Source organism: Eretmochelys imbricata, chromosome 17, assembly GCF_965152235.1.
Source record: "Eretmochelys imbricata isolate rEreImb1 chromosome 17, rEreImb1.hap1, whole genome shotgun sequence".
NCBI classification, from domain to species: Eukaryota; Metazoa; Chordata; order Testudines; family Cheloniidae; genus Eretmochelys; species Eretmochelys imbricata.
In genome coordinates this window covers 3,474,148-3,489,169 of record NC_135588.1, presented here as the reverse complement: position 1 = coordinate 3,489,169, position 15,022 = coordinate 3,474,148, and the positions used below count along the sequence as shown (strand labels likewise).

The window sequence follows — 15,022 nt, the reverse complement described above, 5'->3', positions numbered from 1 at the left end:
TGCTACTGGAAAGCAAAATCATTGCAAGTGAATTTAGTGAAAGGTGCCAGTTTTACTGCCCCACAGGCTGAAGTCCTCTATGCACAGAGCGGGAACAGCTTAGGCAGCCACAATTTAAACCTTAAATAAAGGAGTTGTTTGCATTAGCAATACGACCAGGGTCATGAGGCACCACCAGCAGAGATCACTTTGAATGGGAAGAAGAGATGAAACGAAGCTGGTAGGGAATGTACAGTCCAGCTACAGATGGGAAGGGCTCAGAGATTCAAAGCCCTTCCTGCCAGCCAGGGTAAAAGAAAGGGAATGTCAAGTGGCGCTACTGATGGGCTTGCTCCTGTGACACTCTCAGGCGAAGACCTGTGGAGGAGACGGTCGTGACTGTGACCCCAGGATAGATTTAAGATTGTTAGTCAGCTGCTTTACCAATTGGCCAGGCTAGTGTGACCTCTCTAGCTAGCGGATCAGCTGCTGGAGTTCTGAAGCCCAGTCAGCTTGGCTTTCTGTTTCAACAAACGTACGCAACAAGTGTGCCTGGAATGACGTAGGCTCTTACAGAGCTATCTATGACAGGGGGCTTGCATTGCTTTTGCTAGATGTTAGTGCACTGGCTCTTCTGGCTGGGAGCTGGTTATAGCCAGGAGGTGGATGTACCGTGGATGTGTGTAAACCAGCTGTCCCCAGCTCTTGAATCAGGCCTGCTTGCTCAGAGCTGGCCGGGAGGACTCAGCTTCCTGCTGTGGCCACACTCAATATGGGAATTAGGAAGCAAAGTGGGATGCTCGGGGTACTCATTTGCATACCGCTACCCAAAATGCCAGTGAAAGACTATTTGCAGAATCATTTCCTGTGGGCTCTTTGATCCCATGGGCTTACACAGGTTCAATGCACGCAGTTCCTAGTTCCTGGCAAGGGAGCAGGCCCTTTCCTTGGGCTGAGTATTCTTTTCAGCTGTGCTCCAGACAGCCTAGGCGGGCCCGACGTCACTATCATTTCATTAAGCCCTTCTGATGCATGGCCCTGCATGCCTGCCAGATCGAATTATAAATACCGGGAATTTCAATGAGACTGGAACTATATTTGGAAAGGCTTAATGTAAGCAGCAACATGGGAGCTCCCGACTCCTTTGGCATTTGTAGGTCATGTAAGATGTGATGTAATCAGAGCAGTTAGCCTCATGCATATCTTCAGAAGCCCACTGGCACTGCCAGAGAAACTGAGGCGCCATCTATGCTGGTCTTACATTGGTTATCTGAACCAGTTTTAGACATGGTCTCTCTGGCCTGAGAGGGCAGGGCCAAACCATGCTTAAACCAAGCCTAGTCAAACTGCATTAGCCTGTTGAAGGGGGTTCATCACAGATGGGGGTCTGACATATTTGTCTCCTTGCAGCATGGCAGTAACACCTAGGCACTTGCTTTTCATTGTTCCCAGCACTTTGCAGCTACCCCTGCTGTTCATGCTGTGCCCAATCTCTGGACAATACTCAGTACACACACAGCTCTTTGCCCATTTAAAATGCTGCACAGACATAACCCCTCAGATCCCCCATGGGGAGAGGTCAGTGTGAACCTTCCCATTCGCAGATGGGACACTTAAGGCACAGCCAGGGGACGTGACCTGACTGTGGCCACAGAGTGGCAGAGTCAGGATAAAAGAGCAGGAGATTCTGGCTTCTGGGCCCACGCTTGCTCCACCACATGGATGACCCTTAACCTTTAATCACTAGGGAAGCAAAAGCAACTCTGTATGACACACTCAAATCCTTGTATAACACACAAATCTGTATGACACACAACCCTTCTCATCCAAAAAGGATTTGAGATTAAGGTAACGGCAGCAAAGTGTGGATGGTTTTTGGATGCTGGGTGGGGATGACCGGACTGGTTGGGGATCTCTGTGCCTGGGGGCAGAGCTGACTCCTCCAAGAGTTCCTTCCCAGAGCAGATCACTGGGAGGAGTGGGGGAGAGATAAGGGCCGAGGATCTGCTCTGGGATTGGGTAGCATGGAGTAAAAGCATCAGAAGGAGGGTAGTTAGGAAGCATGTTGCTCTTCCTCTCCTCTGCTTTGGCTACTGTTGTCCCGCAGTGTGGACAGGGGCCTTGCTGAGACCCCTCCTAGCCAAACAGTATGACGGACCATTCCTCCAGATAGTATCCATAGCACAGTTTTAATATGTGCTTCTCATATTGCCCACGTTGGTGAGGGAACCTGACCTAGGATAATATAGCTAGGACTGCGTTTAAACTTGGCTATAAAACCATTCTCAGCAACAATGTTATTGAGTTAGAGTTCTTCATCTGACTGCACTGCTAAAGCCCTTTTCACCTTCATGTCTAGGCCTAATATTATATCTAAAAACAGACAAATGAAAAGAACTGGAGAGCAAGGCAAAGGCCTGCAAACAGCAGCTATGTGCACACAGCAAGAGGCCAAGAAGCAGAGTTGGTGTCACACAATCCCGACAGGACAAACACACAGGATGAGAAGAGGGTGCCTTTGAACCTAACCCGACTCCCGTGGGAGACCAGCCTGAGTCACGCTAATGCCCAGCCCCAGAAGAAGGGACTGTACAGGAACATGAGCTCAGGAAAAAGTATGAAAGAGCAACCAGGAGTTCAGCTATAGATTTCATTTGCATTGCAAAGAAGAGGTGAATTATTCCAATGGGGACTTGGACATAACATGCAAGTCAATAGATAGGTCATGTCTGCAGCGTCACTGATGCTTTTGTTTAAACATGTGTGACGTACCTTCAGGTAACTTCCTCTCTGAGTGCAGATACCTGTGAATTGAAACAGAAACCATGGTGAACATATAGTGGGGCCACTTGAATCCTTCTTTAAATACGTATAAGCACTAAGGGCTAAATAACACACACACACGAAAACTCACAAGGCCAGCCCCTAAAATAAGCTTTCTGGAGCAGAGACTGGATGTCCCAGCTCCCACTGACCCTGGAAGATAGCAGGTTTGGTTCCCCACAAATGCTTTTGCTCCTAATCCATCACTACTTTCCTTGTCCTCATTGCTGGATGGCTGGTGGGGCAGGACATAAGCACTCCCCACCCGTGTCCAATTGGCTCTCACCATCTAGTGCTACAATATAGGAAACTCTGCAAGAAGCTACCAAATACCACTTGTTCTTTAGGGTCCTGTCTCTAGTGGCCTGGGACACTGGCTCAGCAGTAGCACCCCTCTAGCAAGCCATGCTGAACAGAGGACTTGCTAGGGAAGCGCTAGCCAGGTTTCCCCAGCCCAGGTAGACAGGGCTCTGCATAGTTAACCTAATCATGTCACTTTGTCCACAAGCGCAAGTGTTTGAACCCACTTCTGTTTCCATTGTTCGAACCAGCTTGTGAATAGACACTGGTTCTGGCCTTGCCCAGAGTAGCCGCTCTCTTTTTCATTCAGTGACAGAGTCTGCAGGTTTAGTGACTTCATTCTGGGGAGAGGTGCCCGATCGAGAGCCCGGGAGTCAGTTATCCTCTAGTTATCCACAGAGCGCAGAGACAGCATGGGCAACGGTAGGGCATGCTTCCCCCATGCTGTCCCCACAGTGGGCCTCAATCCCAACCCAGAAGGACCTCTCAAAAGAAAAAAAGTCTTTAGAAAACAGAGCAGATGGGGCGCAGTTCAGTGGAGATCTAAACAGTGGTGTTAATTACATCAATAAGTCCGAGTGGGTGTCACATGCTGAAGGAGTGGGAGGGTGGTTAGCCTCATTCCCCTTTAACATTCCTGTTTTTCCTGCTACAACTCTGCCTTCCCCCTCTGTGTGTAACTCACAACAGCTTACACGTAATACCATTTACATCTCCACTGATTTTGGCCCAGCCTGCTGGTGGCTGGACCTGCAGATTTCCAGTAGATGGCAGCAGGAGTTACATAGCTAGGCTTGTGCTTGTTGAAGGAAAAACAAAATGGACCATTTGGGTGAAAAAAAGGTTATTTAACCCTGTGTAATATTTAAAGAGATTGTTATCGTCTTTTACTGGTGCATTTCATGTGTAAATCAACCTGGGCAAAACGTATATTGTATGTAAACTGCATTGTGCCTCTAGTCATTTTCAAACTATGATTATCTCTAGTTACTGGCTAGTTTCGAGGAAAGGGATTAGCCATACAGGCATAGACAAAATAGGAAGCGCTGGGTGATGAATAGGCAAAGCAATTCAAAGCAAAAGTCAAGCCAGAAATGCAGGACATGGCTGTATTCAAAAGCAGTGATCAGGAGACCAATCCCCTAAACAGATTCTTCCATGACTGTTCTTTCCTTCTCCAGAGGCTATGACTACACTGGCACTTCACAAGGCTGCACCTTTCTCGCTCAAGGGTGTGAAAAAACACCCCCTGAGCGCAGCAAGTTACAGCGCTGTAAAGCGCCAGTGTAACAGTGCCCCCGCGTTGGGAGCCGCGCTCCCAGCCCTCGGCGCTGATCCCCTCGCAGAGGTGGAGTACCAGGAGCGCTGGGAGAGCTCTCTCCCAGCCCTCGGCGCTAATCCCCTCGCGGAGGTGGAGTACCAGGAGCGCTGGGAGAGCTCTCTCCCAGCCCTCGGCGCTGATCCCCTCGCGGAGGTGGAGTACCAGGAGCGCTGGGAGAGCTCTCTCCCAGCCCTCGGCGCTGATCCCCTCGCGGAGGTGGAGTACCAGGAGCGCTGGGAGAGCTCTCTCCCAGCCCTCGGCGCTGATCCCCTCGCGGAGGTGGAGTACCAGGAGCGCTGGGAGAGCTCTCTCCCAGCCCTCGGCGCTAATCCCCTCGCGGAGGTGGAGTACCAGGAGCGCTGGGAGAGCTCTCTCCCAGCCCTCGGCGCTAATCCCCTCGCGGAGGTGGAGTACCAGGAGCGCTGGGAGAGCTCTCTCCCAGCCCTCGGCGCTGATCCCCTCGCGGAGGTGGAGTACCAGGAGCGCTGGGAGAGCTCTCTCCCAGCCCTCGGCGCTGATCCCCTCGCGGAGGTGGAGTACCAGGAGCGCTGGGAGAGCTCTCTCCCAGCCCTCGGCGCTGATCCCCTCGCGGAGGTGGAGTACCAGGAGCGCTGGGAGAGCTCTCTCCCAGCCCTCGGCGCTAATCCCCTCGCGGAGGTGGAGTACCAGGAGCGCTGGGAGAGCTCTCTCCCAGCCCTCGGCGCTGATCCCCTCGCGGAGGTGGAGTACCAGGAGCGCTGGGAGAGCTCTCTCCCAGCGCTCACGCGCGACCACACTCGCACTTCAAAGCGCTGCCGTGGGAGCGCTCCCACAGCAGTGCTTTCAAGGTTTGAGCCCTAAGGTCTATCGCATGACAGCCTTTGCTACCTCCAGTCTAGGAAACCGTCCTTGTAATACTTCTTCAGTCACCCACCTCTGTTCAGACTCCGCTCTTATGGACTTTCTGCTCTGCCACCGGGGTGACAGTCAGGATATTTACGCCTGTAAATAAAAGGCATCGAAAGGGAGGCTTAAGGTAACAAACAGAAGAGCTGCCCCAGGAGTGGACTAGTAATAATCATCATCACTGGCCACAAACTATAGCAGCAAGGAGCCTGCCTGGAGAAGCCCCAGTTAAGAGCAGCGGCACAATCAGCAGGGAAGGAAGGTTCAAGACAGTAGCAGAATAGGGGATTTGTGCACACAAAGGTTCAGGAGGAAAAAGCACCATTGGAAATTCAAGTTCTGTTTTAACATGGAAGGTCCTCAGTGCTGGTACTGCAACCCTTCCCTGCTCTCACCTGGAAGAGCTGCTCTATTGATGACCTTAGTACCACCATCCTGAGCCAACACTACAGCACTGGCTGAGCAAGGTACAGTGCAATGTTACTGTAAGGTTCACATGGTTGGAATGCTGCAGAGAAATCAACAGGCTCATCCATTCATACCTCTTAGGACTATAGATGGGAAGGAACTGTGCTTGCAGGGAAAGCGAGAGAGAGTGAGGCAAAGCTCTACCTCCCACTCAAGCCCCTATATACTAACAAATATTCCTCTCGCAAATCAATCTTCTAGCTCCCTCCCACGCCCCTCCTGCAGCTCTCTCCAGGGAACACTTCCAAGTAGGGGAGAGGTTGCAGCTCTTCGCTGTTGCCATTTTGGGAATGTTGTTTTACATACTGGACGTGCTGTGGTTTGGGTGAAATGTAAGAGTCTGGCATGAGGTCATGACAAGAAAAGATACAAATGGGCTCCTTCGGGAGCTTTTTCCATGGTTTGTTTCCTGAGAGATTTTTATTATTATTATTATTTTGAAGTGATGCTGCAGTGAAAGCAACCACAGACGGAAGTAGTTGAAACTCATCCACTGAACACCAAAATGCCCCAACCCGATTTATAGCCATTTACAAGCGACAGGGGATTCCTGGCTGTGCTTCTTTGTTATGCTAGTGGCAAGTTCCAAGATAGGGCACCTTCCATATCCCCTTCTGGGGGAAGGAGGAGGAAAAGCAGGATCCCTGCAGCAAAGGATTCAAAGAATCTCTGAAGTCCTGCAGGGAACCCAAGAAATCTCTCTGCATTAAAAGATTCCTGAGATTCCTAAGGGACCTGCAGCCTCAGCTCCCCTTAAAATCAATGGGAATTGAGGGCCCTTGGCACATCATAGGTGCTCAGGAATTTGCAATATTAGGACCTCACTGTTTAAGCAAAGTTTCCATTGGGCCAAATCCTGAGGTCCTTGTTTTTATTCAGTCAATACTCCTCCCAGTGAAGTGTATGAGCCAGCTCCTGAGCGGCCCTGAGCACAAGCAACTTCCACTAAAGTCAATAAGGTGTGAGTAAAAAGTGAGTGAGGATTTCAGGGTTTAGCTCACAGGGAATTTAGAGAGCAGGACACTCCACTGAGAGGGAAGCAGAGTCAAAGTCCCAGTGGGTAGATTGCTGTGTTGGTGACGCTCTGCTCAGAGAGAAATTGTTCCATGAAATCCATGACTTCACTCTAAGAGGGTCCCACTGTGGGGAACATAAAACCCTACACGGTATTCACTAGGCTATCTGCTAAGGCATACTGAGGAAATACAGTTTGCAGGAGCATAGCAGGGAATGCAAGGCGCAGCTGGGGCTCCATTTAGGTTCCTGTCCCCTAATCTGCCCAATTAATCTGATGAAATAGATGTGGAGCAGGAAGAGCAGCCAGTCTCCTAGGAGTCCCAGGGATGTTACATACAGCGAGAGATTTGCCAGATGTTGAATGTTTACAATCTGAAATACCTCCCCCACCCTAACTGGACTGGCCAGCTGCATTTCCCCTGCACCCAGAACCGCACTGTGTAGGCAAAACACAGTTTAAAACATTCATACAATCTATGCTCATTCATATTTCAGCAACAAAGGATGGGGCCTCGCCAATTCAAAGTAATCTGGAGAAGGGGTGACCCAGGGATCTTCCAGTTCACAAATGACGGAGCTGCTTCATCGCTGACACTGCTTTAGCCTCCGTACTGTGTGGGGGTGGAGTGTGGAAAGGTTACAGCTTCAATCAACTACATGAACAAACTGCTAAAATCTTAACGATCTGGGGGAGGCTATTCCCAGAGGGATCTATTATTTTGTTTAAGCATGGTCACTGTTACCAAGGAAATAGCTTTGCTGAGTACTAACGAATTTGGTGCCTTCTGCTCAGTTTATTTTTGTGGCTCTCAGCTCAGGGGGAGACATCAGAACAACCTCGTCAGAATAAAGAATGAGGAAAAGGCTGGAAGAAGGAAAGAGGTGAGATTCAGAAAGGGAATTTATAAGCTGGCAATCAAGGTGATGTATTATAGCTGTGGGCTGACTCTCCAAGGAAAGTGGTGGAAGCCCAATCATTTGAGACTGCAAACACCAGACTGAACAGAGCACTAGAAAAACATATAGTGAGAGACCATTTTACTCGGACTCCATGGAGATGGGCTGCATGGACCTTAGATGGCACTCCTGTCTCTAACCTCCTTGATTCTCCCCATCCCCTGGAATTAGTAAAACGAGGCTAGAAAAAACACTGGAACATGTACAATACAGAACAACCTTGACTCTTGCAAGGAGGGACAGCAACATGAGGTCCCAGCACCAGAAGGAAAACGTTCAGGCCTCAGCCGTTCCTCCTTCGGAAGTCTCATCACCACTTGAGATTGGAGCTAGAACACAGACAGATACTAAATCACTCAAAATGAATCATCCCAGGAAATCCTTCTCCAGGATGAAGTGAAGAGGCGTCCAGGAAAGGGGAGGAGGGTGACATGGGAAAACATAGGGCTACATTATGTTTTCACTTACATGGTGAAATCAGGAGTAATGCCATTGAAATTAATGGGGCACAGTTGTGTAAAACGGGTGTAAGATCAGAATCAGGCCCAAGCTCTCCATCAATGTGGGAAGATGTCCAAGACAAAGGGAGCAGTGGGTGCCACATACCATCATCATCCACCTAATCATCTGAAGAGGAATCTGCTCCTTGCACATCGTGTCTCTAAGCATGAGCTGGAATTCCTAAGTCAAGAAAATTCTGCAGTCTTCAGCCTCAAAGGGAGTTTTGTCAGAGTAAGGTCTGCAGGATTTGGCTGGATATTGGCCATTTTCTTTACCTATTTGCAATTGGCATTCAATTAAACCCCATATCTGAATATGTCCCAGTACAATGTACATGGGACAACATGTACAAAAGAAAAATGTATTTATGTCCCAAATACAAATCAACTCTCCCATGGCAGCCATACACAGCACATGAAAGATTCAAGCCAGGGCACTTAACCACAACAAAGCATCAATGACACTCAAACAGCATCATTATCAGCTCATAAATGATAAAACACTAAGCTCCCAAATACCATCTCCACAGGGCTTCATTTAGAACCCGCCGCTGACTTTACAGCCATTTGGAAACAAACTGGAGGAGTTAGATCGTTTTTCTGAATGGAATTGACAAGAATTGCTCAACTAATGATACCTTGATGTAGCTTTCTACGTGGCCTCGTTGATATAAGTTTTATGGATGCAGTTGCTATAACAACATAATGCACAGTGGTTAAATTAGCAGCTCCTATTTTCCACTCAGTTTGCTCTGGCCTAAGCAGCGAAGGGATTGTTCTTTCATATTCTAAATGGGAAGAGATGGATTTCACTAGAGGAAGTGGGTGTGCAAACCCCAGTAGAGAACATTCCATTTTATCTTAAGCCAACAAAACACACATTCGCTAGGCAGGAGGGTCTGTTTAAAATGGAAATGCCCTGAGACTCATGCAAACCAAAATCACCTCGATGCCATCCATGACATCAGTGTACAACCCCATCTCTATAAAACGAAAGTGCTTCTAATCATCGTCTTCTAAAACACAGGTTCTCAAACTTGTCCATCGCATGCACCTCATCAGTAATCATGTTTACCCTCGTTGTGCGTAGGGACCAACTGAGAACCCACTGTGCTGGGCACAGTACAACAGAGTAGTGTACAGTCCATGCCATGAACTTTTTACAAGCTAAATAACTTCATGTTAAAAGGGGATTGTCTCATGGTCACCTCCCCCCTTGTTCATGACGGGTTGGAACCACCTCCCATTTCCGATCCCAAAGCATCCCTGTGGCGACTGCAGCAGTAGCTTATGAGGAGGAGGTGGCGTATGAGGACAGCAGAGATGTATTGTTAGCTGGCTTCAGTGCAATAAAATAGTCACATTCTCTCCTTTTGCTCTTCCTTTCGTCTCTCCTTTCCACTGCTCTGTCTCTCTCGGGAGTAACCATTGTTACGTGACTAGCCAGCTCTTCCTGGACCACCAGCAAGTGCTCTGTGGCCACCAGTTGGTCACAGAACACAGTTTGAGAAATCCTGCTATAAAACGAAGCCCATCAGTGCCATTTGATGGGTGTAAAATGGGTCTGGCGAGTCTCAAATCAGCCACAGATGTCACCCCACCCCCAGCATTCTTGGCAGTCTCCTCAGATCGAATGGGCGATGAAGCTTCAACCTCACATGCTTTAGAGGCTGGTGCAGGGGGCAGAATGGGATAACTTGTACTGCTGCTGTCCAAACTGTACCTGTTCTGTGGAAGGATTTCAGCTTCCAGGACTGTCAAACTAACACTTTTCAGTAGCAAAAAGAAGAGGAGGACTTGTGGCACCTTAGAGACTAACCAATTTATTTGAGCATAAGCTTTCATGCTCAAATAAATTGGTTAGTCTCTAAGGTGCCACAAATCCTCCTTTTCTTTTTGCGAATACAGACTAACATGGCTGCTACTCTGAAACTTTTCAGTAGCAGACTCTCGCATACTTACTCATTTAAAAGGCAAAAACTGGGATAAGGCAGGTGGCTTAATCACTGGGCCATTAAGGGCTTGGAGTTCTGCAAACGGGCGAGGAACCATGGTACGTTTCTGGAGCCACCTCTTCTGATAGAGACATGGTGAAACATCCAGCCCCTCTTGGCCAGAGAGTGGGTTCCTGGGACATGGGAGCTTTAAGCATGCTGGGGAGAAGAGAGGACTCTCCCTGGACTTCCTTCCAAAGAATCCCAAAGCACTGGCATGGGAAGATGATGGGGTGGGGCCCATTACAGGGACTGTGTCCATCACTTCATTCTTAGGTGAAAAGAATTTTGTAAAAAAAATTTTCTTTTCTGTTGGTTTGGGGCTGCCTTCAAAATCCCCACAGGAGGATTTCAAGCAAAATGCTAATGTATGCTTTTTATTTCTTGCAGAAAAACAAATCCTCCCCACAAGCCCTGACATTTTATAGCTATCCACAAATCTGGGGCTTGGACACGTATGAAATAGCAGCAACTGGACCAGCCACAAAAGCAGTATGTCAGGAGACTGGTATATGAGAGAATCCTGGGGTTGGTCATGCAGCCCACTCGACCCCTGCCTTTGGAGGGCATGAAGCAGAAGTGACAGGGTCAAACAGGGTGCAAAATCATTTAATTAACTGGAATAGCACCCCAATTTACCTTTTTCATCTACAAAAGTGCCTGGGGGATCCTGCAAGACAGTTTGAAAGGCTAACTGTGTTAGTCCAATGCAAGTACCATACATGGTACTAGCTGACACAGAGACAGGGAGGGGAGAGGGTTAATTCGATCTCTTTGCTGCTTTTTTTCCCATACAATCATATGGGGCACAGCAGCAGGCAGGAACATCAGTGCGTGTGAAAGGTCACTGCACATGCTCTGCAGCTCTGTCTGAAAGCAGTGTGTGTGAGAACTCATCAGGGCACAGAAACCATGAGTGATGTGGTCATGCTCTAGTTCCTCTGTGACACAGGCTGCCCCCACAAAAAAAATTAAAGAAGCAGCAGCAGCAGCCACTAAAAATCAAACTTAATCCCTCAGTAGCTGTGGAGCTGCTGGATTAAATGAATGAGAGCAGAGAGTGACTCTGTATTTGGAGGGAAGACACGTTAAAGAGAACAAAAACAACAAGGAGTCTGTTGGCACCTTAAAGACTAACAGATTTATTTGGGCATAAGCTTTCCTGGGGAAAAAATGCACTTCTTTTTACCCACGAAAGCTTATGCCCAAATAAATCTGTTAGTCTTTAAGGTGCCACTGGACTTTTCGTTGTTTTTGTGGATACAGACTAACACGGCTACCCCTCTGATGTTAAAGAGATGCAGGCCTAACACGGCTACCCCTCTGATGTTAAAGAGATGCAGGCCTACTAGACTGCAGGGAATGGAATTCAGGGGCCAGAGTCTCTTCCATTCAAACATTTTTCTAAATCCATCAGTGCACATGGGACGTGAGTTGTGCACCACATTTTGGTGAAAGTGCATTCATAACACAAAGCGTAGATACAAAGGGGCCCAGAACAGGATCAGCAGAGTGGGGGCCTGCAAGCCCACAGTGAGGGGCACTAGCGGAGAAATATGGGGAGAGCACAGGAGAAGAACAGATAGGGGTGCACTGGGCACGGGCGCACTGGCAGAGTTTTGGGCAGTTCCCACCCGGGGAATAGCAGAGGGTGCTGCAGGTCGGGACTGAGGTGAATCGGTGAAGTCCAGGCAGTGCTTGGCTCTAGTATTAATCTTGTACTTCCACGGGCACCACATGCACTCTGTTTCAAATAGCATTTCGGCAAGGCGCGCAATGGACTGTACAAGATCGCTGTACCTTAGAGCTGCGTAAAGGGCGATGTGGTTAGCGTGGCCGCTCACTCCTCCCGCATCAAAGGTTATCAGCTGCAAAAAAACCCACAGAACACAGTTATTTAGCAAAGGAGCAGAGTGCAGTAAAAGGTTGCAACTAAATTCGAGGGGGTTGGGCATTTGTGTAACTCAGCACTGTCCCAGCCAGAAGGCTTGAGTGAGTCCCATGTTTGTAAAGCAACTAGCACAATGGAATCCTGGTCCATGACTAGGGCTCTGAGGTTCTACAGTAATACAAATAATACATAAAATAAAATAATAATAATAATTCAGACCCCATGGTGCTGAGAGAAGTGTAAAAGCCTAGACAGAAAGATGAGAAGAGTCACTTCCTGAATATCCGGATACACGTTACTAATAATAATCAGACCTCACAGTTACTCTGAAGAAGTTCTCTCTCATAAACTCCTGGTTACTGGATCCAGGAGAATCTACTATACAAGTCCCTTTCTCCTGGAGTTGACAGATTACTGGGGTGCATGTGAACTGCAGGGCAAGACTGTGCTTTGTTAGGCCCTAGACCATGACATTATCACTCAGGCAGGAACAGCAGGCTCCATAAATCACTTTTGTGCCTGTAATGGGAAGGCACTTCAGGATCACACTGTGAAAAAACAGCCTGTTTCTGGAATATGTTATTTTAACCAACCAGCTAACAGTGTCCTGTGTTTGGCTAAGGCAGGCTCTTGGTCAGGTTGGAACAATATATTATTATTTGTCTGCACAGGGAAAGGTTTTATTTCATTATTCAAAGGTAGTGTGGTCTGTGGGCTGCAAAGAAATCAACACCTCCCTAGTGTCTCCTTCCTTGCCCAGCCTGTTCTGTCCCTTTAGTACTGGGAGGAAATGCCACAGCCTTGCTTACTCACAACTGTTCCTTTCTCCAAATCAGTTTCACAGGCAACGCCCAAAGCACTGGGTAAAAGGTTGAGGGAAGATCAAACAGTCTCCCCACCTGCTTTGCAACCTGCTGTGCCACCCACCCTACAGGAAGAGCAGCCCAGGCATCCCTTTCAAACACAGAAGGTGCTTTGTGAACAACAGTCAAAGACAGACTCAGGCCTTGTCTACACTGGCACTTTACAGCGCTGAAACTTTCTCGCTCGGGGTGTGAAAAAAACACCCCCTGAGCGCAGCAAGTTTCAGCGCTGTGAAGTGCCAATGTAGACAGTGCACCAGCATTGGGAGCCGTGCTCCCCTCGGGGGTGGGGGGGCGGTTTTTACAGCGCTGGGAGACGGGGGCTGTGACTACACAAGCCACATTAAAGCGCTGCCGCGGCGTGGGTAGTGAAGACATACCCTGAGAAAGATCCAGAAAACACAGGCACTGGACAAGCCTTTGTAAAGGTTCTCCACCCTATGAGAGTCCCCAGTTACACTTTTCATTTTGCTCAGCAGCTGTAATTTGGTGCAATGAGTTTGGCTACCCAGCAGGAGAATTAATTGGTCATTATTTGACTCTTTAGAACGTGTCTGGTGGAAGCCCCACTGGTTTTTGCCAGACATTACAAGTTGCTTCCTTGGTATCTCTTTCACACCGAGTAAATTTGCATAACTCAGTACTGCCCCTTTTTCTGTACTTGGCATCTTTTTGAGAGGCTATTCCCACTACAAGCATGGTTCGGTGAGGTCCTGAGCTTGCCTGATCCTCCTGGATTTCAGCTCATACAGTATGTCACACAGTCAGGCCCTAAGGCAGAGAGCTGATCAAGTTACGATAGAACACCAGACAGTGCAATGAATTCACATGGAGCTCTATACACCAGAGATAAGACACTGTCCTTGCCCCAAAGAACTAACAGTCTAAATTCACCTTTACACCGAGTCATACATTCCTTAGGTCACAATTAGTCCCAATGATTTTAATGGGAGTAGCAAGGTGCTACTCCACATAAGTCAGAGTGGGAGAATCTGGCCCTAAGACAGGACATAGTTACAGACGCACAGAGCAGCATGTACTTTAAAAAACCTACCAAGACAAAACATACTTCACTGCATGCACGCATCTTCCTCTGGGGAGAGGATGAGAGAATAAGCCACCCGTGACAACTGTTAGTCACGTCACTTAGGCTATGTCTCCCCTGGCAATTGAACGACAAAACTTTTGTCTTTCAGAGGTGTTAACCCCCTCCCCCGAAAGACACAAGTTTTGCCGCCACAAATGCCGGTGTGAACCGTGCGTTGTTGGCAGGAGCATTTACCTGCTGACAACGTGAACACCGTTCGTTGGGGGTAGAAGTTTTTTGGTGGCAGGAGAGCCGACAAACAGCAGCGACACTGCGTGACTTCTAGCGGCACGGCTGTGGTAACACTGCCAGGTCGTTAAAAGCTGTGCAGTGTAGACATCGCCAAAATGTGCTAATGGAAGGTGCTCAGATACTGGGGGGATGGGGGAGAGATAAGAATCTCTGTCTACCGTACATAATTAAAATAACAAATAGCTTAAATTGGGATAGTATCTGAATGTGCTAGACAGACTGTACGGGATTGATTTCCAAATGATGTTGCTTAACTCATGCCCAAGATATTTGTATGTGAATCTACTGTGCCTACAAGCATGCAGATGTGTGTGCAGTTATTCATTGTACTCATCCAGTGACCTGTCTTGTAGGAGAAAGGCATATGGGTGTACATTTTACCTGGTATAACTTAGGTGATTACCTTTGAAATGTTGGCCCTGTATTCACAGGTATCACTTCATTCACTGCTGACATGCAGCTTATGATTGGCAGTGACATCTCATCTGTCCGTAGTGTTTAGGGTCTATCACACAGGCCACTGATTTCATATAGTCTGGTTGCTGTATTCATTACTGCTAGTATTCTGAAAGTACGCCGCAATCACATTTCAATGCATTCCCTGGCCCTTGGGAATTTATTTTATAATCTGACTTCCCAGTTTGTGTTTCACATGCTGGAGATAACTTTCACAGAGGAACTTTTG

At 48.1% G+C, this 15,022-nt stretch overlaps 1 protein-coding gene across 4 annotated transcripts in view; it reads right to left on the bottom strand.

Annotated features, from left to right (window-relative positions):
* Positions 1-15,022, bottom strand: part of PIGL (phosphatidylinositol glycan anchor biosynthesis class L) — a 109,026-nt gene that overhangs the window by 27,317 nt on the left and 66,687 nt on the right. For all 4 annotated transcript variants that reach the window (XR_013348279.1, XR_013348278.1, XM_077836731.1 and 1 more), the window contains exons 4-5: positions 12,045-12,112; positions 2,752-2,783 (exon numbers count right to left, since the gene is read on the bottom strand). Coding sequence is in view for 2 of the 4 variants with exons in the window: in XM_077836731.1 (XP_077692857.1) it covers positions 2,752-2,783; positions 12,045-12,112 (100 nt within the window). In the remaining 2 variants the exon portion in view is untranslated. The remainder of the gene's footprint in view (positions 1-2,751; positions 2,784-12,044; positions 12,113-15,022) is intronic.